Here is a 25,228-nt window from a genome sequence, read left to right as displayed (position 1 = left end):
TATATGTACACATATGCAAGCCTCGCTGTGTTTAACTTCTCTCGACAAGTTAAGAAAGTTTTGTAATTCCTTTTGATCCTCTCTGTAAGCACTTAATGTTAAAACATTTTCAAAAAGAAATTTTATGCCAGATGCAGTTATTTCATGTTCAAACGTAATTTGAAATTAATAAATAAAGCCGTAGCTTTTTAAGAGATTCAAACATTTTACTCGAGGCTGTGCAAAAAGCCTGTGCCATGCGGAAAAGGTGTTGGTCTTAATTGAAACTGAAAAGCTCGTAAGCCTTGAACTGGCCTCAACCGCAACAGCAACAGCAAGAAACAAAGAACTTTAAGAACTGAACTGAACTAAACTAAACTAAAGTTCGTATAAAGTAAAGTTGTCCAGTGCCCTGGTCACGCCTGTCACATGGGGCAGATTCAAGGCGTGTTTTTGTGTCTGTTTCTGTTGCTGTTTCTGTTCTACCCTCTTTGTTTTATTTTATTATTTATTTACGATGACAACAGCATGCCCTGTACCCAGGCAAGCGCCACAGTGGGTCGCCCATCAACACCTATACGCATTTCTCAATTTCGAATGCAAATTCGGAACAGTTTTTCATAATATTGAAAATCTAGTCATATATATTGTCAGATTCATATAGATTGTCAGAGCTGCATTGTAATATTATCATATAGATATAGGGTATCGGCTAGTCAGGCGCCCTCGCATATTTCTTAATGCCTCTGTATTTGTGTTCTCTGCTAGTTCTCTTCTAGGCGAATGTAACTCGTATATTTTCGCTTTTGTTTTATTTTCTGTGTTGCGTTTAGGCGTCAAAAGTTTGATCCATTTTTATGTGCGGGCGAGCAATAAATTGAAACGCCAAATTTGCTAGCGAAATGCTCAACTGTTTGTCAACAGACAACAACAATAACAACAACAACAATAACAGCAACTAAAACAACAAAGCATTGAAACATGACATTTGGGGATCCAAACCAAAGTAAACACCAAAACCAAATAAAACTCCTCGCCATAGAAAAAGTTGTTTAGTTTTGTTTTGTTTTTTGGCTGCTAGCGAAACATTAATGTCGCACCCACAATACCCTCTATATATTGTCTGCCACTCTTTAGCATATCATAAATTGCATTTGCGGCACAATTATAACTGATAAATAGTATTATTACCTAGGCACTAATTCAACTTGAAGTCTTTTACAAGTGTTTGAAGTGTTTTACAAGTTTAATACTCCGAGTATTCGCACTCTCATACCCTGTAGCTATAACAATATTTATATAGATTATGCGATCAAAAAGGAATCTAAAGAATCTATGTATATGCATTTCGAATATCTCGTACCTGAAACATTGTCCCCATATACATATATAGCAACAGCCTCATATGATTTTCATTTCATTTGATTTCACTTTTACTTTTCACTGCGGGGTATTTGATGCGCCATCATGCCGTCGCGTCATGAAAGTAATTGTGATTTATATGCTCTGCCAGGCCAACGACATAACATATCGACCCATTTTCCATATCCCTGCTACTATTCCTGTTTCTGTCCTTGCCAATGTCAGCGAATGGAGCCGTGTAAATTGCTCCATGAGTAGCATTAGACGCGAGCTCCACAAGTGCATATTAGCGCGGGGTGCTCGTATATAGGCACACACACACACACACACACACACACACACACACACACACACACACACACACCCCACACACACACTCATAAACGGACGAACAACTGCAGTTAGTGTGTTATCCTTGTTGTTGTCGCTGATGTTGTTTGTGTTCATTCATTGGCCGCAAGTGCGGACTCGCTGTGTAACATCCTTCCGGCATAAAATTGCTCTGACACGCCACATTGTTGTTCTAGTCGATGTTGGATGGCGCACAGCTCGAGCCCGTCGCCAGCCCAGTCGTCCCGTCCCGCCCCGGCCCGGCCAAGGTGCTAAGAGCCATTCGTGTCCGTCCCAATGCACTCGCTTGAGCATGGACGGCGCGTTGCCAATTTGACGTTGCAGATGCTTCAACTGCTGCAGCTACTGCGCTGCTCTAGACTGTGCAAATGTTTTACCCTTTTGCGACTTAAAGTAGAAAATTCCCAGGAATACAGCTATAGGCATACATCTATAATAACCAAGAGATATTTCTAGATATGTTTGCATTGTCATCTAGAGCTGAGCGCTTGCATCTATCATAGCGAACTGGGATTTCGCTGAAGTCAGCCATTTTAGAAACTTCTCTAAATGGAAACAAAATACTAAAAATATTCTTTCAGTGACTCGTTGGTACGAGTGACAGAGTCAACTTAATTGCACCATATACACTACAATTTGGCTCTCCCTCGTATGGAATTGCGACATTATTAAGTTGTACATTGGCTTCTGGCCCGGCTTTGTTGGATGCCTTAGCTAGCTGAAGAGCACACAGGCAGTCCCCCTTCCCCCTCCACACACACACGCATACCTAAATGGGACTGCTGTCTGAATGTCTGTTGCTAAACAACAACCGATTGTTGACTGTGTGTGTGACTGTGTTTGCACAGTGGTTCAAGTTTCAATCAGAGCATTTTGCGGAATTGTTGCAAATGCTGAAACTTAATATGTGCTTAGACATTGCAGTTAGCTTAAAACACATGCGTTTGAGAGAGGGAGAAAGACTGAGAGAGAGAGAGAGAAAGGGAGAGAGAGAGAGACAGGAGAGCGAGAATGAGAGAAAGATAATCAATGTTTCAGTTGAAGATGAAATAGATGAAAAGGTAATGCGGAATGAAAGATAAAGCTATTAGCGAGCTTTTGTATATTAACAGTGGAGATAGAGGAAAAGCAAAAAACAAGAGGGAGGGAGGAGTCGAGAGAGTGTGATGAAGAGAGAGAGACAGAGAGAGAGAGAGAGACATAGTCAGTAATAGACCGACATAGAGGTAATAGTGGATATAGCAAGGGAGATAATGAGGGAGATCGAGACATAATGGCAGCTAGATGCGAGAGAGAGAAGAAGAAAGAGTCTCGCAGAGAGAAAGAGAGATAGAGTGAGAGAAAGGAAGAGGAAGAGAAAGAGAGAGAGTGGAAGAGGTAGAGCAAGAAAAAGAGACAGTAATAGAGAGGAAAATAGAAAGGCAGGTAGAAGAAGAACGAGACAGGGAGAGAGAGAGAGCTAAAGGAGAGAGAGATAGCTAGATAGATAGATGGATAGGGAGAGAGAGAGAGAACGAACGGCAGAGAGAAGGTGGAAAGCAGCCATTGAGGGAGATACAGTGAGAGATATCACGAGAGAGAAAGAGAGCGAGTTGCGGCTAGAGAGGAGAGAAAGAGAGATGTAGCAAGAAATATATAGAGAAAGTGATACCGGAAAAAAATACATATAGATATAGAGACGGAGAATCATAGAAAGATGGGGAAAGATTTTAGATTATTGTTGTCAGATCTCAGCACATTCCAATGGCGATTTCATTTCCCTTCAACATATTTGATTGAAATATGTAAACACACCGAACTCGTAAGCTAGTTAATCAAGTACACTACCATAAATAGTTCGATTGCCAGTTGACCATTGATGTATTTACTGTCAACTTCTATATGGTTGTGGTTAAATTATCAGACCCTATGCTGGGTACACAAGCTGTTAATCTGTATATAAAGCAGCTTCTGAGCTAACAGTACAATTGTTGCACAGCATTTCCGTTAGCACTAATCCCAGTTGCACAGTGCAGTTGTAGCTTGGGTAAAACGCTGTCAGCGCGATGTCGTTCCTGTTTCTGTTTCAGCTCGTCACTCCACTTGGAGCGTGCTGTGTGTGTGTGTGTGTGTGTGTGTGTCTGAGTGTGTGTAAGTAGCAAATATATTGCAAGTTACTTTCAAGCTCTGGAAAATATGAGTTTACGGCAACAATAAGCGATATATATACACGCACACACACACACCCACACATCTATACATAGATATTTGCGATAAATTGTGTGGAAATGGTGTCTGCTTTTGGAGCAGACGTCACTTAAGTCGCTATTCTGTAATTTCACGCAATTTCCATGTGTAGAGCCGCGAGCTAGTGACAAATTTGGCGGCGAGGCATGAATAATGTGGCAACATTAATCAGAGAGTCGACTCGAACGGTGTGGGTAGGGGCGGAGAGTCGAGTCGGAACGGTACGAACGACAGCCAGATTAGAGGCCACAAAGCGTGCAATCAATCGCTTGACTTACCTGAAAGCCAACCAGACTCCAGACCTCCTCCTCGGTGGAGAATACACAGGCGGTGCCAGCGCGTCCATGATACTGGTAGATCCTCACCGAATGGGCCAAAGCAACGGGTATAGCAGTTGTCACAATCGTTATCCAGGCACACATAATGGCGCTGTGTGTGTGTGTGTGAGTGTGTGTGTGATGGCAAGACAAATAAAGGCAAATGTCTTAGGTAATTGATGCCCAATTAGTTGGTTTTGTTAGACCCTAATGCAGCATCTGTATTCATAATTAAATTGATTTACTCTCGTCTAGCCAATCAGAGGCTATGGCTATGGCTGCAGCTCTTTATGAATAGTTTATGAAAATTGCATTTGCATAAATTCGTTACAAAATATTTTCATTGGCCTTGCAATCTTTTGTTACAGAAAATTTCTGCACTGTAGCGAAATTTATGCTTAATCGAATAGCTTCCATGAGAATTTCGGAAGAACTGAAACCATGAATACATGTAGGATAAGCCTAGTCAGTTGGCTAGATATGAATCTGATTGGAATTGTGCCTACACACACTCGCCCTTAGGCGCCTAAGAAGTGGGCTAAGAGCAAACCAATTGGGTCCGAGCTCGGTCAGGCTAGGTCAGGCCCGGACTAATTGACACAATGACACAGGTGCTACAGGGCGGGTCGAGCGATGTTACTTACAGCGTGGCATTGCGTTCGGTGCGTAGGGACATGCTGGTGACGGGATGCACGACGGCCAGGAAACGATCGAAGGACATCAGGACGAGTGTGTAGACGCTGCAGGGCAGAGAAAATACAACAATAAACCATACTCATGCATACACATGCACGCCTGCTGAACAATTCCGGGTCGATGGGCCCGGGCCTAGCTCACCTGCAATGGCATGTGACCACAATCATGTACTGCACAAATTTGCACCACAAATTGCCAAACGGCCATTCCGGCAGCACATAGTCCGTGGCCGTGAACGGCACGCAGAAGATGACGAAGAGTATGTCCGAGACGGCCAGGTTTATAATCAATAGGTTTGTGGTCGAGCGCATTTGTTGGTTAACGACCACCACTAAACGATGCATGCAAAAGAGAGAGAGAGGGGGAGAGAGAGAGAGAGAGAGAGAGATAGATATTAATAGTGGTATTTTCTGCAAATGCAAGTATCTGATTTTAACATTTGATTTACAGCATACTAAATAAGGCTTTATGGTTAATTATTATTACTCGAATTCGAAGTAGACAATCGAACGAACTTGTGCATGCACTTTTAATTAAGCCAATTAGACGACTTGCTCCTCGTTGACAGAGCAATGGAATGAATACTTGAGTTAGCCTCTGTTTTGTTCTTAGGCTGGACCACATTAGTAGATTTTATGCTTAAAGCAGTAAAATTTAAGAGAGCAAATACGGAGTATGCAAGTTATCGAAAGAAATATTCGACTCAGCCATCTGGCAACCCTCAAAGCTGTCATTTGAGATCTGTCATATTAATAAAGTAAGAAAGCTCTAGTCGAGACTGCTCGACTAGGAGATACCCTGAACCCTCTAAGCTGATATTCTAATCATTCTGCAATTCTTCCATGCACACATACATACACATGCATCCAGACGCGCGTATAAAAACGCGCTCTGCTAACTGCGCAGTAAGCTGCGACTGCGCTTGGGCTGCGCTGCAGTGTGAGCAATATTATGAGAATTTATTTGTTGAATAATTTCTTTTGTAGACATGTTCAAATTAGGCTGAAAAAACAAAATCAATTTTTCGATTATTCTCGATAAAAAAGTTATCGGATGATTTATCGGAAAAATAAAGCAAACTCGTACTGCGTATGGTACACGAGTATGCATGCCAAATTTCAGCTCTCTAGCTCTTATAACTTCTAAGATCGACGCACTCATACGGACGGACGGACGGACAGACGGACAGGGCTATATCGACTCAGCTCGTCGTGCTGATCAAGAATATATATACTTTATGGGGTCTGCCACGCCTCCTTCTGCCCGTTACATACTTTTTCACAAAACCATTATACCCTGATTTCTCATTTTCAATGGGTTCAGGGTATAAAAAGTATTGTCAGTCACCAAATAAAACGATTTTTATCGTCAATAAAAAATTTTTACTTCTCTTTGATTAAACAAAATATGGGCAACTTTGCAGAGTTGCCAGATGGATCCGTCGAATATGGACAGCGCTATAGATCAACAGCGAATCATCGGAAAATCTGTCTATTTAAAGTTTCAAACTAAGAAAGATGTAAAGGATATTTATAGGAACAATAGAAAAAGGATGTTAGCTAACAGAGGACGTGGTCAACTTAGTTGCCACATTGTCAGTTTGTAGCTGTAAATCTGAAGAGGTTAAAGTCTAAAGTTGTTTCTGGTTTTCCGACCTACAAGTCCGTTGTTTCAATAGCGCCTGAGCTTTAGAGCTTATGTAACATAAATTGTAGTAATTTCCATTTAGTTCAGTTTTCTGTTTATCAGCGAAAAAGTCTTAGTTTAGTTGAGCTTCAGTAGCAGAGAAATGTGTTCATGGAGACAGATGGACTGCAAGATGGATAACAGGACGGATAATAGGATGGATAGGAGAGTAAGACGCACGACAAGATGGACGGAAAGATGGAGAGCAAGCCGCACAAAAAGCAGCAAGGCGGATAGTTAGACGGACAGCAAAACGGATAGAGGGACAAGCAGTAGACGGACGGAGACAGACAAAAAGTCGGAGGCCACGAAGGGTAGACACTTTGTAAACGGCTATTAAAATGAGCTTGATAAATTTGGACAGTCTCATTTGTTCTCTTAATTGAATTTAATATTTATACCTCTTGAATAGAGCTAGCTAGAACTATCTTGAGTGTATGTATGTATTGTATTTTCGCTATTTTAGTTAGTTGAATATTTATGGAGAAGTAAACAGCTTGAAGTCTATCATAACACATCATGTTTGCCAGTGTATGCAACGCTCTGCACCTGTGCTTTACGGATAATTCCGGTGTGCTCTGTTTGCCTAGCCGTAAGCCTTTAATTAGAGAGCCAGTGTTATCGGGCTGCAGCCTTCATTGTCAATTTGTTATATATTTGTTTAGATAATGGCATTCGTTGTTATTCATCAATATGTGTGCTTTGGCAATTAGCACCAGCCTTGTTTCCGTTCGCCCGCCGCTCCCGCCCCCCGTCCGGGCGCATATTTGCACTCAACTTCAATTTCGTAAAAGCCAAAGCCGAAGCCGAAGCCAAAGCCTGGCGAATCACATACATGCACGCACTTTGCGGAATGCCTAAGCCGTAAGCAAATTTGGCCAGGGATTTGCAACGTGATATGCGGTAATTGCTTTAATAGAAATTCATTCAATGTCCGCAGACAAACGACATATTAATTTGAGCCAGCTCAGCTGCGGAATGTTCACACTTTGATGCGGCCAAGCGCCATGAATCTTGAATCGAATGCCAGCTGCGCACGGCCAGCACGTCTATCGCTCTAGGCCGACACGGCTCCAATTAATATGCATGGAATTATTTCATTGTTTTCAAATGATATTTTCGTCAATTGAACAAAAATCATTTCAAATGTTTTTGCGTGTGAAGTCGAGTGATAAATGAATTACTGAACAAGTTGAATGAACGACAGCATTTGCTTCGATTGAATGTGTATTTAAATTTGAGAGCTTAATTGCTTTTATATAGTTTTTAACATGTTTTCCCCAAATTCAAACTTATTTTGATAGAAAACAATAGTATCTTAGGATAATAAGATTATTTATGTTACGGAGATCTGGAATGCGCTAAAAAGGCATTTCTATAAATGAATTCATGTAGAAATAAATTAAAGAATAATAATTCTGATTGCTCTATAGAATAGAAAGCAAATAAAAAAACCCAGTAAAATAAAAATATAAGAATAATTTAATCAAATTGTAAAATTGTAAAAGAACTAATATATCACTTATAACTTGCAGAAGTGAATCAAATCAAAAACTCTGGCAATAAGACACAAATCGAAGTTGAATTTTTAAAACTAAATATTTTTTTTTTTTAACCAATTAGGACAAGAATGGACAACACTAGTCTACAAAATATCGTCTATCTGTTACACAAATTACACTGTTTGACTATAGAAAGTTATACTAGGTCATCCCAGAGATCCAAGAGCCACTGCAGTAGACGCTAGCACCCTCAAGTCGTATAGAGCCGGGGCACGACTTGAAATCCATCAAATATTCCCTCTCACTCTATATAGTTACGTTCTATATATCATTCTTACTGCCTACATTAGCTCTATACACTTAATAAAAGGTAAAACTTATCTATAATGATTTTATAAAACTCAAAAATAATAAACATGCTTATGGATTATCTTCACTTCAAATAGGAAATTTATGATTATATACCAAAAATATGTTCAATCGAAAAACAAAGTTATAAATTTGGCGAGCAGATTTCTTATTTTGATAAACAATTTAAACAGACAGCAAAAATTTGTCTAATTTATGTGTGAATGATTTACCATAAAATTTTAAACTAAACTCAAGAAAACCCCGTTCTAGCTGTTAAATAGAAAACCTATATATATATATACACATATATGTATATTCACATAGCTATAATCCTAAAGTCGAATGCATTTTGCTATGCATAAAGTTTCTCTTACAACTTATATTCAGTCAACTTATAAATATTTATTTATGCTTATATTCATAATAATTATTTATATATTGTAATTATAAAGTTCTTTCTCTCTCTTTCTAACGAAGTGTACAAAGATATTATATTTTCGATCTATCTGAATGGCATTTCAGTATTCTGCAATATAAAATAATAACGGCAACTCATAAAACGTTTTCGTAAGCAGCAAGTGTGAGCTGAACTGTGAGCTCTGACAATGCTCTTGGCTGCCAAAAAGCAGCTGTAGCTCCATTGCCCAATCACTGCCAGCTCTGTCCATGTTCCGTCCATGTTCTGTCCATGTTCTCGCCCAGTGCCCAGCACCCAATGCCCAAGTTTTTTTTTTTTTTTTTTCCTGCCAATTACGCGCAGAGAAAGACGAGCTCTGTAAACTTAAAGTGACTGTAGCTAAATGTGAAGCTGAAGACGAAGCTAGTGCTGGAGCTGGAGAAGATGGTCCTTTGTTCGCGAGTCGGTGCTACTTGGGCTCTTTGTTGCTGCTCTCTGCTTGCTCTGCTCCCCGGCTTTGCTCCTGCAGCAGCGCCAACAGACGAAAGCCACTTGCAATTAGCCAAACAATTTATGTTTCTCTGTTGAAAAGTAGCGCAGCGGATAAATTCTATAGACTGTACGGCGTGCGGCCGATGGGGCGTTGGCATCCATCCGAGCTGCCAGAGGGGGAGGGGCGCGCCTCTGTATTGTCGCTGTCACAAAAGTTGCCTCGTCTCGGTCTCACATGCAAGTGGGGGACGGCGCGGAGCGGGGCGGGGCTAGGCGCATGCATGATGTGGATGTGGAACGTTTCAATGGATTGATGGGGCATACTGTCAAGAAAATTGCAAACAACGCTGTGAGTCTATGTGTGTGTGTGCTTGTGTGTGTGTGTGTGTGTGTGTGTTTGTGTTTATGTGTGTCTGCCTGGGTGGCTTGCTGGTGGTTCTGTGGTCTGTGGGTCAGCCAAAGTGCAGCGTGACGAGCAATTTTTGGCCAAAGAGGAAATTTCACCGGGCGAAAGCCATATAAAATAAAGCTGTTTATGCCCCGTACTTGATGCTGACAATGGAAGAGGGCGTGTCTATAGATAACACTCAAAGACGATGCTAGTGGAATGGTATAAGCTTTAGGTAGTCCTAAGTGCTATACCAATCTAATCCCAGTCTAAATCAATGCTATTATCTTATGTTAGACTCATTATCATTATCATTGTCATCATTTGTCATCATTAGTTCGATTCGATATCCGAATCAACATATAGAAACCCATTCAGCAGCCTTGCCCTATCTTCCCATTAAGCTCGTCTCAGAGTCATCAATTTCACCAAGCTTCTGCCCAGTTGCATTGGACAGGGTAGTTGTTAGTCGGGCAGTCTCATCCAGTTTATCCATCCTATATACTTGTTGTTGATGTTTTGACTTCTTGTTTGTTGTTTTTGTTCATTGCTGCTGCTGCTGCTGCTGCTTTTGTTGCTGTTGCCGCAAATCAATTTCCTTTGAAACATATTTAGCACAGGATGTTGAGCGGCAGGAGGCGGAGCCGGAGGCGTTGGGCGCCGTGCGGGGCTAAAATAAATAAAAAGTGATAGCAACAGCAACAGCAACAGCAACGGCAAAAGTGGCAATAACATCAACAGAAAAGTCACAAAATTTGAACAATAAATACAAGTTGCCGTACCCTGCCCTGCCTTACCCTAGCCTGCCCAGCCCTGGCTGCCTGGCTGGCTGGCTGACTGGCTTGGGGGCCCAGTTGCCACGTGTGGCAGCAGTTTGATTTCGTTTTTATTTTTCTGCTATATGCCGAGCCCATTGCCAATGCTAGCATTCCAGGGCACAATTCCTGGCCGAAGAGAGCCGGTACGCTAAAGAATTTCCATTCCAACACATGATTACGTTGGCTAGGAGCATATACTAGCCTTACGCACAGTCAGGGTATCTCCCGGTCTGTCACTGCCAACGCCAGGCAACTCTAACTTATTTTTCTGTTACTATTTAGTTATCTTATTGAGGTAAGTCACATTTAGAGCACTCGTAGTGAGTGCGGACACAAATTGAATAGCCCCCACTCGTCGTGGTATATTGAAATATGGAACATGTAATTTAAGCACTTGAATTTGGTCTCTTAGACTTTGTTGAAAAGTGTTTTAATAATAATGCGGATAGTTACTGTTCCTCTCCCTATAAGCTGATGCAACTTGCAGCATACGATCTACATATTGTATCGAGTATTTGTCATTTTATAAAAAACGCCAACCCATTCACAATTAGTTGTACTTGTAACGGACCTTCAATGGGTAGTTTGGTTTGCATTGGAGCCGGTATTCAAAATATTACAAAATCAATATTTTTTAAAATTCAGATAAATATATGTATATGTAAAAGTCAAGAGAGAGAGAGAGACAAGTTTATAAGTGATTTTCGATAGGGATTTAATCGATAATAGGCAATCGATAATTTAATCGATAAATGGCAATAGTTATCGATTTTTGCTTAGCTTCTGAAATCGATGTCTTCAAATATTCAGACAGACGGACGGATGGACGGACAGTGATATATATCTTAGTTTTAGAAATAGTATTATATATTATTATGTATCGATATATGTATATAATAATATGTAATATTGTCTCTATATTTCGATGCATAATATTAATATAATATTGTTTCTATATATTGGTATATATAAAAAAATACAATCACATTTCTTATCTTATCACATTCTTTATCTCTGTGAGTTTTAGATTTTGGATACTACGCCTCGTCTCAAAAAATTAGCAAATAAATACTAGATACTTGTGCTTGGGCAAGTATTATTACATTTACATGATATTATACCATAATAAAAGTGGCTAGTTGAGTTCATAGATAGTCCCCAAAGTAGTACTAGAGCACTTGCCTATACGCGTGCTTAATGTATGCATAAAAGGAGCATAGCATGATTGGAATATCAGGTTCTCGCAGGGTTCAGGTTATCGCCTAGTCAAACAATCATGACTGGAGCACTGCTACTTCTCGACGTATGTATTTACTAATGTATCAAAGCCGAGTTAGTAGGGGTGTTTTACCGGTTACTAAATAGGCTGAAGCTAATTTAAAATGAGGAACCAATTATTTGGAGGTTCATAGATTCGTTATAAATATATATATTATTTATTACTATATAGATATATGTAGCTTAGCTAATGTATGAGTCTGTAATTAATTTGTTCCCCATTTTAAATTAGCTTCAGCTTCAGCTTAATGGGAAAATAGCGTAACAAGTGCAGTTCAATAAAATCACATAAGCCTAGTATACATAGGGAATGTCTCCAAGTACAACTAAAATGGGCTGGAGGTGGATTATTTTTATTTTGCTTCATGGAATACTCGTCGCACAAACCCGTAAATTGAGAAAACTACGAAATTTTGTGTGTGAGCAATTGAAATTGGTGCGAACTGAATATATAATCTCAATTTGCAGCGCACTTTAAAAGATGAGAAATATGCCCTACCTAAACTGGATGCGCTTGTTAAGGTGCAGTTCGGGCACTACAAAGACAACCCTGAGTATGCGGATCACTTCATTGAATTGGGGCTATTTAGGCATTCGGAAAAACCGCTTCCAGTGAAAGTATTAATTGCTGACAAATTTCAAGCATACAATAACCTACGATTAGATCTGGAGCAACTGATGGAAGCCCGCGTGAGTGAGGTAAACTTTGAAATGAAAAGACTCCCCAGCAACCACAAATGCATGAGGTTTTACTTGAAACAAAAGCTGGAGCTCGAACGAGCATATACAAGGACAAACGAAGTCAAGCTAAATGTTGTACGTAAAAATACCATACCTTGCCCCTTTGAGCCTAGTGTCCAGCGTGCGATGCAAATAATACACAAAAGCAACAGCAGCCGCAGCCATGTTCAAATCCATAATAACGGCTCGAAGAACTACCGCGTTCGCAAGGTCATCATAGCGAAAATTGATGCACAAATAAACTCGAAGCTCGGGCACTACGAGGGTAATAAAGAATACTCTGAGAAGTTGAGTGAATTAATTATAGCAAAGAAATCGGGTAAATCAAATATAGAGCTGTTATATCTCCATGCGAAATTTCAAGAGTATAACAGCCAACGATTAGATCTTGAGGAAAAGATTGACGACCGTTTGAGTGACATCAATTTTGAAGTCGAAGCACTTGCAAAGCCTCATAAATGCTTGAAGTTCTATTCGCATCAAAGTTGGGCACTTAAAAATGTATACCAAAGGGAAAATTCAGTCAAGAAAAAGATCTTACGTGCAAATAGCGTAAAATGCCCATATGAATGTGATCCTCATAATCAGAATGGCACAACGATTACACCACAATAACAGAGAAGAAAAATTAAAACAAAAAACCTCTAGTCGAGATTCCTGGAGTCCTCTTTGAAGAATGCCTTGCCTCTCTACTGCATACACAAGAAGCAACATCTAACACATCTAATACGCTTTTTGCAAATGTGCAGGGAAAGGGATGGATTTGGGGCCGGTATCAAAAATATAATATATGTATATAATATCAAAATCGAAGTTCAGTAAAATAAATGAAGGAATTGGAGACCCTAGCTCTAAATATGTAGAAAATATAATTTTATAGCTGATTTTCGATAAGCCTTTTAATCGAAAACATTAAAATAAGAGATAATAAAAGATCGTAGTGTATACTCGGACTTGTAAAAAAACATTTAAGGTCACTAGCTCTTCGGCCATACGGATAGACGGACTTGACTCAATACATCATTCTGACCAATAAAATATTTAAAGGTCTGCCACGCCTTCTTCTGCTTGTTACATACACTTGATTCTGATTTCATATTTTTAATGTGTTTATATAATAAGCCTACAGTAAGCATTGACAAAGACCAACGATCAGAAGTAATACTGCCTAGGCTAAAATAGAACAGCCTGCTCATTAGCTTCATCTCTATATATCTATATATCTCTATAATAATAATTTTGATTTATGTCAAATTTTGGATTTCGTCTCCAAATTTGTAAATATGAATGAGTTGGCATTTTTATACCCTGAACCCATTGAAAATGGATCAGGGTATAATGGTTTTGTGAAAAGTATGTAACAGGCAGAAGGAATCATCGCAGTCCCCATAAAGCTGAGTCAATATAGCCCTGTCCGTCTGTCCGTTTGTCCGTCCGTCCTTTCGTATGAGCAAAAGGATCTCAAAAGATATAAGAGCTAGAGAGCTGAAATTTGGCATGCATACTCGTGTATACCATAGGCAGTACAAGTTTATCATATTTTTTCGATAACTCCTCCGATAACTTTTTTGTCGAGAATAATCGAAAAATCGACTTTGTTTTTTCAGCCTAATTTGAACACTTTTAGACCTGGAGACTTCAAATTTGCGTTGTATATAAAGTTAATGGATACAAACATTTTGTATTTTACAGGTTTTGGATACCACGCTCCCTTCGCCCCCAAATTGTAAAAAATGGAATGTACACACATTTTAAACATATAATTACGCTCTGAAAGTTTTTTTTTAAGATTGTGTATCTACAAAAGAAATTATTCAGCAAATAAATTCTCATAATATTACCCACATTGAAGTGCAGCCCAAGCGCAGCCGCTGCTTACTGCGCAGTTAGCAGAGCGCATGATTATGCGTACGTGTGGATGCATGTGTATGTATGTGTGCATAAAATAAGTGCACAATGATTAGAATACCAGCTTGGAGGGTTCAGGGTATCTACTAGTCGAGCAGTCTCGACTGGAGCCTTCTTACTTGTTTTTAATAACATGAATTTCACTTTCGTGTGACTTCGAAGGACTCGAAAACACTTTTTAGTTGACATTAAAATAATAAACTTACAGATCATTGGGGATCTCCCAGTCGGGTACCCCAACTAGAGTCTACTTAATAAACAGAAATGAACTTAAAATATATTTGTATATCCTCAAGAGGAGAGAGATTCAGGTAACGTATTAGAAATGTACAATGTTATATTCTGAAAAGAGTACGCTATAACTGTATGCGTACTATGTTCCAGTTATAAGATATATTTAGCTCTTATTACGTCTCTGCAATATTCTAACGTAAATGAGCTCAAACTGAGTAAAAATAGATGAAAGACCAGTCTAACAAGACATCAATGAACTTGATGTGGTGCTCGCTATAAATACGCAAACCCCTTCCCAGCCATTGTCGATTGTTGCTACTCGGTAAATGTCAGTCATTTCCCGGAAATACCAATTAATATGTATATTCACAGGCAGGCGAGCAAGCGACATATACATATGCACAGCCTCACACAGACACACACACACACATACATACATACTGACTGCTTCTGTTGCTGATAACAAGTAAACCATTTTAACTGACATTTTGTGGACAAACGGTGTAACGTAACAAACAAAAAAAAAAAAAAAAAATAAATAAATAAGAAAAAAAAAAAACAAGAAAAGGGTCGGGTCCAAAGCATCTATGAGCATGCTGGACCATGAACTGGCGCTGAGCTAAAGGTAAAGGTAAAGTTTTATGTTGCTTGTTTTACAATATAATAAAGTGTAGCATAATTTATGGCGCAGGAGGCTGAACAAAAAATGTATCTATATGAACGGAAGGGGACTGGAGGCAAAGGGGCTGAAAGCTGAAAAAGTTCTTCAAGCGCAAAGAACGCTGTTATTTAATGCCACGCTACACACACACACACACACGCACACGCACGTTGAAGCAAGCTGAAATCAAATAAACAAATAACCAGACGTTGCTCAAGCATATGTGTGTGTGTGTGTGTGTATGCGGATGTCGACTGGGCCATTTTTACAGCTTGCCATATAAATTTTGTTCTCGTTGTTTTTTTTTTTTTTTTTTTTTTTTGTAGCTTTAATGTCACTTTAATGTCATACATTAGGCAAAGTATCGATGCATTGCAAGTGCGCCTACCGTTCGGGCGGCGTGAATCTGTGCTCTAGCTAGAGCTGAGCGTGATTCGTGTAATCCTGCAATTTATCTTGAAAACAACTTAACAAATAACTGCTGGAGGCCCATAAAAGTCAGCCCTGAGACAGGCCCGAGACAGGCAAAAGTTTATGTAATTGACTGCAATTGGCTGACTTGCCAAAAATGATGTTTCATAATTAAGATGTGAAAAACTTTGATAAATAAATTAGAAACAAGTTAGCAAACACTTATGGAGGGGGGGCATGGATGGGGCCCTATGTATACACATTGACTTGGGCCTATTCGAAGCTAACCCTTTTTAGGGTCAGTCTGCCTTAATATTTAACAGCATTATATTGTAGATACACATTAATGTAAATTGGGCTCCTCTTTAAGGCACACAAAACATCCAACTTGGACCATTCGCAGCTTTAAGCTAAACAGATTTGTATCATAAAACTCAAAATGCGAACTAACGTGTCCATAAACGAGTGAGCTTAACAAGCTCTGTGAGGCTAAGCAAATGGCATAAAAGTGAACTTTAATTGGTAATTAAAATATGCCATAAGAGCTGAGAGCTGCTTCAGCAGCAGCTAGCAGGAGTTCATTACGGCCAGCTTTTTCGAAACAATTATGGGAATAATTGCTGCATTGTGTGCTTAGACTCCGTCATTGCATTCGAATGATTCGCGTAATTAAATCATGCTCTAAAATTGGAAAGAGGGAGAGAGAGAGAGAGAGAGAGAGAGAGAGAGAGAGCTAGAGTGAGAGCCAGAGAGTGCGAGCGTGAAAATGAGCATAAAATATATTTTATTGTGTAGCACAAAAGGATCCATGGCGAATACGTTTGACAAATGTAATATCCAAATGAGAGATAAATTAAATGCAATTAAAATTCAACTACGGCATTGAGGCGGGCCTTGCCTACGTCTAATTGTCTTTAACAGGAGCTGCCTCCGGCAGGGCTTTGTGAGCTAATTGAAGTGTGTTGGGCATAACAAGGCTTTCGAATGCATAAATAATTACGCTCGCCGGCTCAAGGCTCACAAGCACGCACACAAGCACGGCCAACGGCCAACGGCAATAGATAGGAGATAAGCGCCTATTGTCCGATAGTCAAACAATTCCGGTTATATGTATTTATATGATTGTCATTGCATGCGCACATATGGCGCAGCTGATTCAGGACGATTCATTTACATTTTCGTCAACTCTGTGAGTGTGTCCGTTTGTGTGTGCACTAGGATATCCGGTTGCAAATAATGAGACCCAAAGATAAAACACAAGTTCTGCCAATAGCCAATTGCCAATTGGTCGACTTCAAGCACATACTATGTACGTACATAATATGTGTGTATACTATAAGGCCAAAGTGCTCTTCTCACTCAGTTCTATTGAGTATCGGGTCAATGCTGCCAGTGCTCGAGCGTCACATTATTTGTTCTACAAGACACAACCTAAGCAAATAAACATACCAAGTGATGGCCTGATATGGGCAGGCGAAGACTTAAACAACCTGCCCACCCATTCATCAATTATTTCCTGTTCTCATCAAATCTCAATCGGGTTGCTTGGCTATGCCCAAAGAGATAAGTTGGGATACCTTTTCATTTTGGTCATGGGAAGGAGAAAATTTAATTCTGATATAATTAATTCATAAATATTATTTATATATTTATATATTTTATTTATTTATTAGACATTAGAGCTCACATCAAATTAAGCACTTGTATTAGGCTAGATCTTTATATATATATATGCTTATTATGCATATGAGATTAATGGCAGTCTGTTTCCCTATTTGTGATTGGTTCTTATTAAAGTTGCAGTTGTATTAGTGTAAAGCTTCGAGCTTGCGTAGAGCAATAGTAAAATGTTATCCAATTGAGTTTGCGCCTTAGCTGCATACACTATACGTCCCAAATTGAGAGAAAGAGAGAGGAAGAGAGAGCTAGACAAATATAGCGATTGCTTATGAAGTCCCAGCAGTTGCTGAGTGAGAGCGAGATAGCTAGCGAAGCCATTGAACGTGCTCACTACGATTGTCTGAGGACGAATAGAAAGCGATTAGGAATTGGCATTCCGTAAAAGCTCAATGTGACGACAACGCAACGGGAATTTGTTATTGGAAGAAGAGTTTATATATATACAAAAGTATATACATACATATATATGTATATAGTATATATTTAATTCATTTTCAAAAAGTCCCTTTTCTATTTCTTCACATCACAGACAAAACATATATGTATATCATAGTGAGACTTAGTTCTAGTATATTTATTTATAAAAAACCACTCAATTCTTAAATCTTGTAAGTTTCATTCACGATTTACTTCTTTGTATTGAAATTTACTTAACCAAATTGAAATGTGGCATAAAAGAAAAGAGATAACAAACAGTTGCTTCAAATACCTCTATTCTTTGCTAACCATTTTTATCTCTCTTTTTTTGGCTATAAGCATTCTTCAGACTTTGATTATTTGTATTAGATTGGGATACCCTAGATGGCTGGCTCGAAAATACGCCTTTAGTCTATCTTTGTTGGCGACAACCGTAACCAAGTCAATGCCATCATCATCACCATCATCATGATCATCATCATCATCATAATCTTGATTGTTATTATGCCCTTTCACATTCATAGACCATTTCAATCAATCACTAAGACTTTAGAATTTACCACATTTCCTGAAGTTCAGGGCAACGAGCGAGCGAAAATAAGAAATGACTTTAAATAAATAAAATAAAAGGCAAATAACTGTTCTCAGCACTGTGTTCTGTTCTGTTTTGTTACTGTTTCAGTCAAACAACAAATATTACGATAAGATGCTGCTGGATGAGCATTGAATTTGGCCACATAGCTGTGGGCTGTAAACTGTGGGCATGGCCTTGGGCTTGTCCTGTGTCCCTCAGAGGTACGCTCAACACCTAGGGATAGTCCAAATGAGGGAAAATCTTTGACAATATGGCCAGCAGAGCGTATATATACATACGTTGACAGAAGGTCAGCCAAAGGGAGCAAAGGCGTGGCTAAAACTATGGCAACAAGATGCATACATGTATGTGTGTGTGCGTGTGTGTGATGCCAAATGCTAACCAACGGTTGTACAAAGGGTAAGTATATGGAATGAACCACAATTATAAAGTGTCTGGAATATACATTCCCTTGAAATTTAACCTAATTACGATCCTAACTAACCACAACTGCAACTTAGCAATTGCAATTTGTGCATACATTTGCATCTTGTGGCAATTGCTATAAAACAAAATTACAGTTACATTCAAATAAAGCAACTCTCGTTTGACCACGTTTAAAGTAAAATTCTTTAATTAAATATGTTTTACTTTCTGGCATAAGCTTCGAACACTCGTAAGGAATTACCTAGCAAATATTACTATACTTAAGACACTAATATTTCAGTTGTTAATTTTATATTAATTCAGATCTCTTATAAAAAAAAATAAATATTTGAATTATTGTTTAAGAAATTGATACCATCTGGTCACATTAAATAAAATTTGTCATCAATTTAAATCTGTCGAAGGGTTACAAATACTTAAGAATATTTATCGATTGATTTATTGATGTGAGAAAATGCTGCTAATGGTTTATTATTTAATTTTGTTCTCTTAATTTCTTAATAACAAAAATAAAAAATAAAAAGTAAATATATTTTTTTAGGTCCGCCATTAGGTTTTAAATATTTAACCAATATTCAATTTACGAGGTCTGCACCTAAAGGTATTACATACACCATCAATAAAACTCTTTTATAGATATTTAATATAATAATATATATACTTAATTAGTATCAAATAACGGCTCATGTCATATTCACGCCAATATCTGACATCAGTTCTCTAGCATTTGCATTCCCTAAAAACAACTAGCAAAACATTGCTCAAAACTCTCTTTACTCTCTTTTCACTCCATTCACGCATGTAGAAACAGTTGAAATTCTAAATATTTCAATTTAAACTGTACTTCATGCAGTATTTCATTAAGATTGAGTTTGAATGCGATACGAGAGTTGATGAAAAAGGCGTAAAACCTTTTTGTCTTCAGAGCGCAGAGATGCTGGCAAAGGAAAATTACCTTATCAGAATTTGTGCGCAATGTGGGGCTGCTGTTAAGCTCTCAGCCCAGTTGGATGAGCCAACGGTTTTCAGTGCTGCTCTGCATCGGGCATTCATACATCAGGCGTACATTGCATTGAAAAGTAAAACAATAAAATTGTACATGGCCCATAAAATGGCATAAATATGACGAAACTGTGGACCATGATGCAAGGTGGACGGCGGGGGGAGACAACCACGGAGGACTTGCCCACGCACGATTGCCAGGCCATTGTGTGTGCATAACGTTGCCGGTGTGTGTGTGTGTGTGTGTGTGTGTGTGTGTGTGTGTGGGTGTGGGTGTGTGGGTGTGCTGTCCACATGGGCATTGTTTGGTACACGTGTGCGCTTATTGTTTTTGTTGCCTGCTTTTAGGCGCTGCGCTCATTGCTGGTTATAAATTTTATCACTGCCAACGCAGTATAATAAATTTGTGCACCGCCTTGTGGATTTGTGTAAATTTGCACAGCGACAACCGATACAATATAAATACAAATACAAATACAAATACATATGCATATGTGTATATATAGATGTCCCATCAACATATGCCATATGCTGCCTCCAAATTTGTTCATCGCATACTTTCGTGCGCCTTTGTTTATTTATTCCTTTCAGCACAATTGCATTTGTGTGCGTGTGCGTGTGTGTGCAATTGACAAGTGTAGCAGCTGTATCTGAAGTGTTGGTTTAATCGATGATCTAGCTTAACGTCACATTTTAAGCTACTATTGTGATTTTTCACCTGACTGAGGATTTGATCACGAAAGGAGAGCTTAAAGAAGGTAGCTTAAAGAGCTTAAAGGTTACTGCGAGTGCGTAAGTGTGTGTATGTGTGTATGCGACTGTTTATTCATATTTGTTTTGAATGTTTTCCTATAATATAAATGATATTGAAGCTCATTTCGCCCTTCTTTGCGATTCTCAAAGATTCAGCTACTAAATATACTATATATATAATATATAGTAAACAAGATTTCATTTTTTTCGTATTCCATTTGGACCTCATTCTCTTTCTCTCTTTTTGCTTTCCTTTCATACTTCATTCAATTGAGGGCAATAAAATGTTAGTGGTAGTGTATGAGTATACTCGAATTTTTATGACTATTATTCCCTGATAAAGCTGTTCTGAGCTGATATTCCTGGGAATTAGGGTATCTTCAAGTCGAGACTAAAGCAAAAAAAAAAAATATTGAGTCTGAAGAGAAACAACTTAGCTTTGCTTTCTGTGTACTCATGTAATTTATACGTGAATGTATATTTATATATATATATTTATTCAACTTCAAATGTTGCTACTGAAAGCATCGAAGCTGAAAATATTATATTTTGTATTTTAAAAAACACGTAAGTTATTATTTTGCGAATGCATAACTGCATAGATATACAATCAAGCGAAGTGCTTTAACCGTGTAACCAATCAGCTCATTTATTAGAATAAAGCCTGAAGATAACTTGAAGAATCCAACAATGAGTAACAGAAGATATAGATGTATCGACGCAGACTGCCCGAGCCAGATACAGTTTCGACGTCAAATGCGCGATGTTCATCGCTATCGCATGCGCACGATTTATGAGAATGATAACAGCGATCAAAGTGAGTCGCACAGCAACAATAAGAGCTCTGAGGTTCCTTCGAGCTCAATGGAGAATAGTGATGGGAGCTCATCGCATATGAATTCGGCCGTCGATGCTAGTGGGAATGATTACCCAGCGGAAAGGAAACGTTCGGACGATGAGGAAAGAACGCCTCGCCGCCGCCGGCATTATGATGAGTATGATGAGTCCGATGGCTACTATTACGAGGACGAGATCCCTTGTGCTCACTATAATAATGCTAGCTATGATGTCAGGGAATACTATGAGTATGAAGACTGTGACTATAGCGATTATCCTTATTACTACGATGATAATGTAGATTCTACTTATTATGACGAGCCTAATCTATGCTTGGCATTAGAGAGAGTTGGGGGGCACGAGGACAATCGAGTCGCATTGTATGACGCGTTTGAGCCCAAGCCACCTCTGATAATAGAAGAAATCTTTGGGTGTGACACAACATTTTCCGAAGAGAATATCGCAGAGAAGAAAAAAAAGAAGAAGATGATGAAGAGGAAGTGTAGCCATAAAAAAGGATGTAACCCTAAAGTAAAAGCGGAATCGAAGGATAATGCAGAAGAAGCTAGCTCTGAGAAAATATTGAATCAGGGAATGGAAGATGAGGATTTTGCTGAAGAAAATGAGCTAGAAGAAGAAGATGAAGAAGCAGAGGATGAAGCAACTGATGAAACATCTGATGAATCAGATAATGAATCATCCAATGACTCAGCTAATGAAGCTTCTGATGAAGCATCTGATGATTTAGCTGATGAAACGTCTGATTATTCACCTAATGATGCATCTGATGAAGCATCTGATGACTCAGCTAATGAAGCATCTGATGAAGCATCTGATTCAGCTGCTGAAATAGTTGATGAATCACCTTTCGAAATATCTGATGAATCAGCTGATGAAACATCTTATGATGCATCTGATGACATATCTGTTAAATCAACTGATGAAATATCTGAACTATCCGATGTATTTTCTTATGAAACTGTCGCTGGAATCTCTGATGAAACATCTAATGAAACCGCCTATACTATGTCTCTATCAAATACTACCTATTTGTTAGAAGACATACGGGGCATGCAAAACATAAATGAAACGGAAACAGATATGGAAGTTGACTTTGGGTATTTGGAGAAGTTTGTCGAGAATCGTTGTGAGACATCTCCTACACTGCAACTGCAATGGCACCAGGCAGTTCAGGTTCCCGTATATGCCCCGACAGCCTCGCTTACTTATACGACCAGACCCCTATCCGGCCAGTCTTTCCTCTTCGATTTGAGAACTCGCCCATCTGTGGAGGACATAGTACATTTCTATACCCATCTGAGCTACAGTGGCGATATCCATGCTGATAGCATCCTACGCGTCTTGGCGGAGAAACATTTAAAATCGATAAAGGGAAAGCTATCTCGATTTTTCATTTTCAATAGGGAGTTTCTATCTCGATTGGGTTCTATATTTTGTTTTGGATTGCTGATTTATTACTATATGTTTCGCGCGGAATGGAAAGCCCAACAAGAGTTGGCGAATCGAAAGCGATTTTACTTTTTTTAAGCATCACAGCTCTTTGAAATTGTTCATAGAATATGCAATTCACTTTGTTTCACAGCGCATATGTATTTAATAAATTAGAAATTTTACTGTTACGTCTTGAAAGCATGCAAATAATTGTCACGCCTAAATCTAACTGAAGTCCCAACTAAATCAAACTACAAAAGTGTAACAAAAATTTATAAATAATTGCATTAAACTAACTGCATTAGTCCATTGTACATTGAATGATTAATGAGTGATGAATGGGAATGAGTGAGCAGAAACTGGGATTCTATTCCTATATTAGCTGCTTTGCTGGACTGCCTACCAAGTGTAGCTTTTGTAACGTATTAGAATGTAAATAACTAATGAAAAAAATTTTTATATATGTATATAATGAAAATTGTTTCTGTACTCGTATTTCAATCAAGAGTTTATTCTGTTGCAGCCACACACAACTTTCAGCGAAATTTAATTTAAATTATATATCTCTATAAGGTTAAGAGCAGCTCGAACATTGCCCCAAAAAGTAGGCAATGCATTTTTGTTGTTCGCTCATTCAAGTTGAATGCGGCGAGGAATAAACCAACAACTGTCGACAGTACTCAACGATGCTTAGTTAAATGTGCGGTGTCTGCTGAAAACACACACAAGCACATACACAAGCACAAGCACAAACACACACGCATACACGTACACGTATACGTGCAAAAACAATAACAACAGTTTCTATAAATGGCTGTTTTTAGCTTGGCCCAAAACCAAAAGATGCTTTGCAACGGGGCCAGCAGGTGGCTGATGCAAGACGACACTTGAACGCCTTGGCTTTTTGCAGCAGGTGTGCGCGTATCTGTGTGTGTGTCTGTGTGTGTGCTCTATCGTGGAGAAGCAAAGAAAATCTCAACAGAAAAGTCATTTTGCATGCAATTTTTGCAACCTTGACTCAAGTCGCCGCCTTTGCAGCCGCACCCTCAGCTGCGCATGCATGTGTGTGTGCATTTGTGTCAGCATGCATGTGTGTGTGTGTGTGTGTGTGTGTGTTTTGTACAGGTGGGGGCGAAAGCGTCAAGGTGTCATATACTATGCCACTGCTGCATTGTTGTTTTCAATGAACCAGCAGCAAAAGTAACAGAAGCTAAAAATAAATGCCACCGAAGCCGAAGACAGCAGCTGATAAAGCAGCAGCTGCCAGGCGGAAGTGACCGACTAGTAGATACCCTAACACGAGACATACTTTGCTCAACTATCAGTTACACTAAAGTCAAATAGCTTGAGCGATATGGATTTTAGCCTGATGGTGGTAAAAAAGTATAATCTATAAGATGTTACACCTGTCACTCTACTCTTTAAAAGTGGGTATAATATTTCCATTCATCAGGCAGAACACATAGCCCCGATTTAACCGGAAGTCTGTTGAGTCTAATCAATTTGTGCATCACATTTATAGCTGTGAGCTAAAACTCTTACGAGCTCTAGTAGCTGTCGCCCGTTGTTTTGCTGTCTGAGCTGAGAGATGTGAACGCTCAGAGCCTGATTTCCTATCGTGAGTTCGTGTATTTTTTTGTTGCTCTTTAAGGTAATGTAAACGCTTTGCACTGGACTATCCTGTGCGGAACTGAGAGGTTCCTCAAGCTGATGTGAATTCTTAACACGCGACTCTCAGGTATGGGACTGAAACAGAGGCACTCCTCTCCGCTTTTTGGAGTCGATTTTTATTTTCAGATGAAGAACTTCCATTGAGACGTATTTTTAATGTTTTTAATTTTTTTTTTTTTAAATACTGCATTCGTCAGGGATTATGTCGGATTTTTATGGTAAATAATTTTTTAATTTTTTGAGACCTACTCAATATGATAAACATATCTTTCTTACGGTAAAAAAATGATAGTATTAGTATTGCTGTTTGACACAAAAAACCTATTAAATTGCTCAATATTTTGAAAACAAGTTGAGCTGAATATTTAGATTTATATATATTAAGATTTACATATATATTTATTTACATATTTACATACAGTGGTTCACAGCTCTTTTCAACCAGCGTGCTGCTATATATTAAATTATTAAATTATTATTATTATTAAATATTAAGTTTTTGTTATTTAAAAATCACTTTGCTTTAATAAAGTTATTTAAATAATAATAATTGTTTTGCAATAAGCTGTGGAACTGTTTTGGTCTCATTTTTTTTTT

General features: G+C 38.7%; 3 protein-coding genes across 6 annotated transcripts in view; 2 read left to right on the top strand and 1 right to left on the bottom strand.

Annotated features, from left to right (window-relative positions):
* Positions 1-25,228, bottom strand: part of LOC6584619 (allatostatin-A receptor) — a 149,839-nt gene that overhangs the window by 17,929 nt on the left and 106,682 nt on the right. For both annotated transcript variants that reach the window (XM_044008604.1, XM_044008605.1), the window contains 3 exons: positions 5,073-5,262; positions 4,880-4,975; positions 4,197-4,347 (listed from right to left, as the gene is read on the bottom strand). In XM_044008604.1, the coding sequence (XP_043864539.1) occupies positions 4,197-4,347; positions 4,880-4,975; positions 5,073-5,262 (437 nt within the window). The remainder of the gene's footprint in view (positions 1-4,196; positions 4,348-4,879; positions 4,976-5,072; positions 5,263-25,228) is intronic.
* LOC122757174 lies at positions 12,138-13,468 on the top strand. 2 transcript variants are annotated; one of them, XM_044008609.1, is made up of 2 exons: positions 12,138-12,232; positions 12,312-13,468. In XM_044008609.1, the coding sequence occupies exons 1-2, from the start codon at positions 12,209-12,211 to the stop codon at positions 13,197-13,199; spliced, it is 912 nt and encodes a 303-aa protein (XP_043864544.1). In that variant the 5' UTR covers positions 12,138-12,208; the 3' UTR covers positions 13,200-13,468. The 2 variants fall into 2 exon arrangements, with proteins under 2 accessions (XP_043864544.1, XP_043864542.1); XM_044008607.1 differs by having other exon boundaries at positions 12,155-12,258.
* LOC122757171 lies at positions 21,152-23,149 on the top strand. Of its 2 annotated transcripts, none has more exons than XM_044008601.1 (2): positions 21,152-21,238; positions 21,328-23,149. In XM_044008601.1, the coding sequence occupies exon 2, from the start codon at positions 21,362-21,364 to the stop codon at positions 23,054-23,056; it is 1,695 nt and encodes a 564-aa protein (XP_043864536.1). In that variant the 5' UTR covers positions 21,152-21,238; positions 21,328-21,361; the 3' UTR covers positions 23,057-23,149. The 2 variants fall into 2 exon arrangements, with proteins under 2 accessions (XP_043864536.1, XP_043864534.1); XM_044008599.1 differs by having other exon boundaries at positions 21,154-21,238; positions 21,316-23,149.

Source organism: Drosophila mojavensis, unplaced genomic scaffold (assembly GCF_018153725.1).
Source record: "Drosophila mojavensis isolate 15081-1352.22 unplaced genomic scaffold, ASM1815372v1 contig_136, whole genome shotgun sequence".
Lineage (NCBI taxonomy): Eukaryota > Metazoa > Arthropoda > Insecta > Diptera > Drosophilidae > Drosophila > Drosophila mojavensis.
The sequence above is the reverse complement of the archived record's forward strand: the minus strand, read 5'-3'. Positions and strand labels throughout refer to the sequence as shown.

Excerpts from the sequence above, each read along its gene's own strand:
- LOC122757174 (XM_044008607.1), top strand. The coding sequence starts at position 12,175 with ATGGGCTGGAGGTGGATTATTTTTATTTTGCTTCATGGAATACTCGTC. Across the intron at positions 12,259-12,311 it reads TGAGAAAACTACGAAATTTT|CGCACTTTAAAAGATGAGAA; the intron begins GTGTGTGAGCAA and ends CTCAATTTGCAG.
- LOC122757171 (XM_044008601.1), top strand. The coding sequence starts at position 21,362 with ATGAGTAACAGAAGATATAGATGTATCGACGCAGACTGCCCGAGCCAG.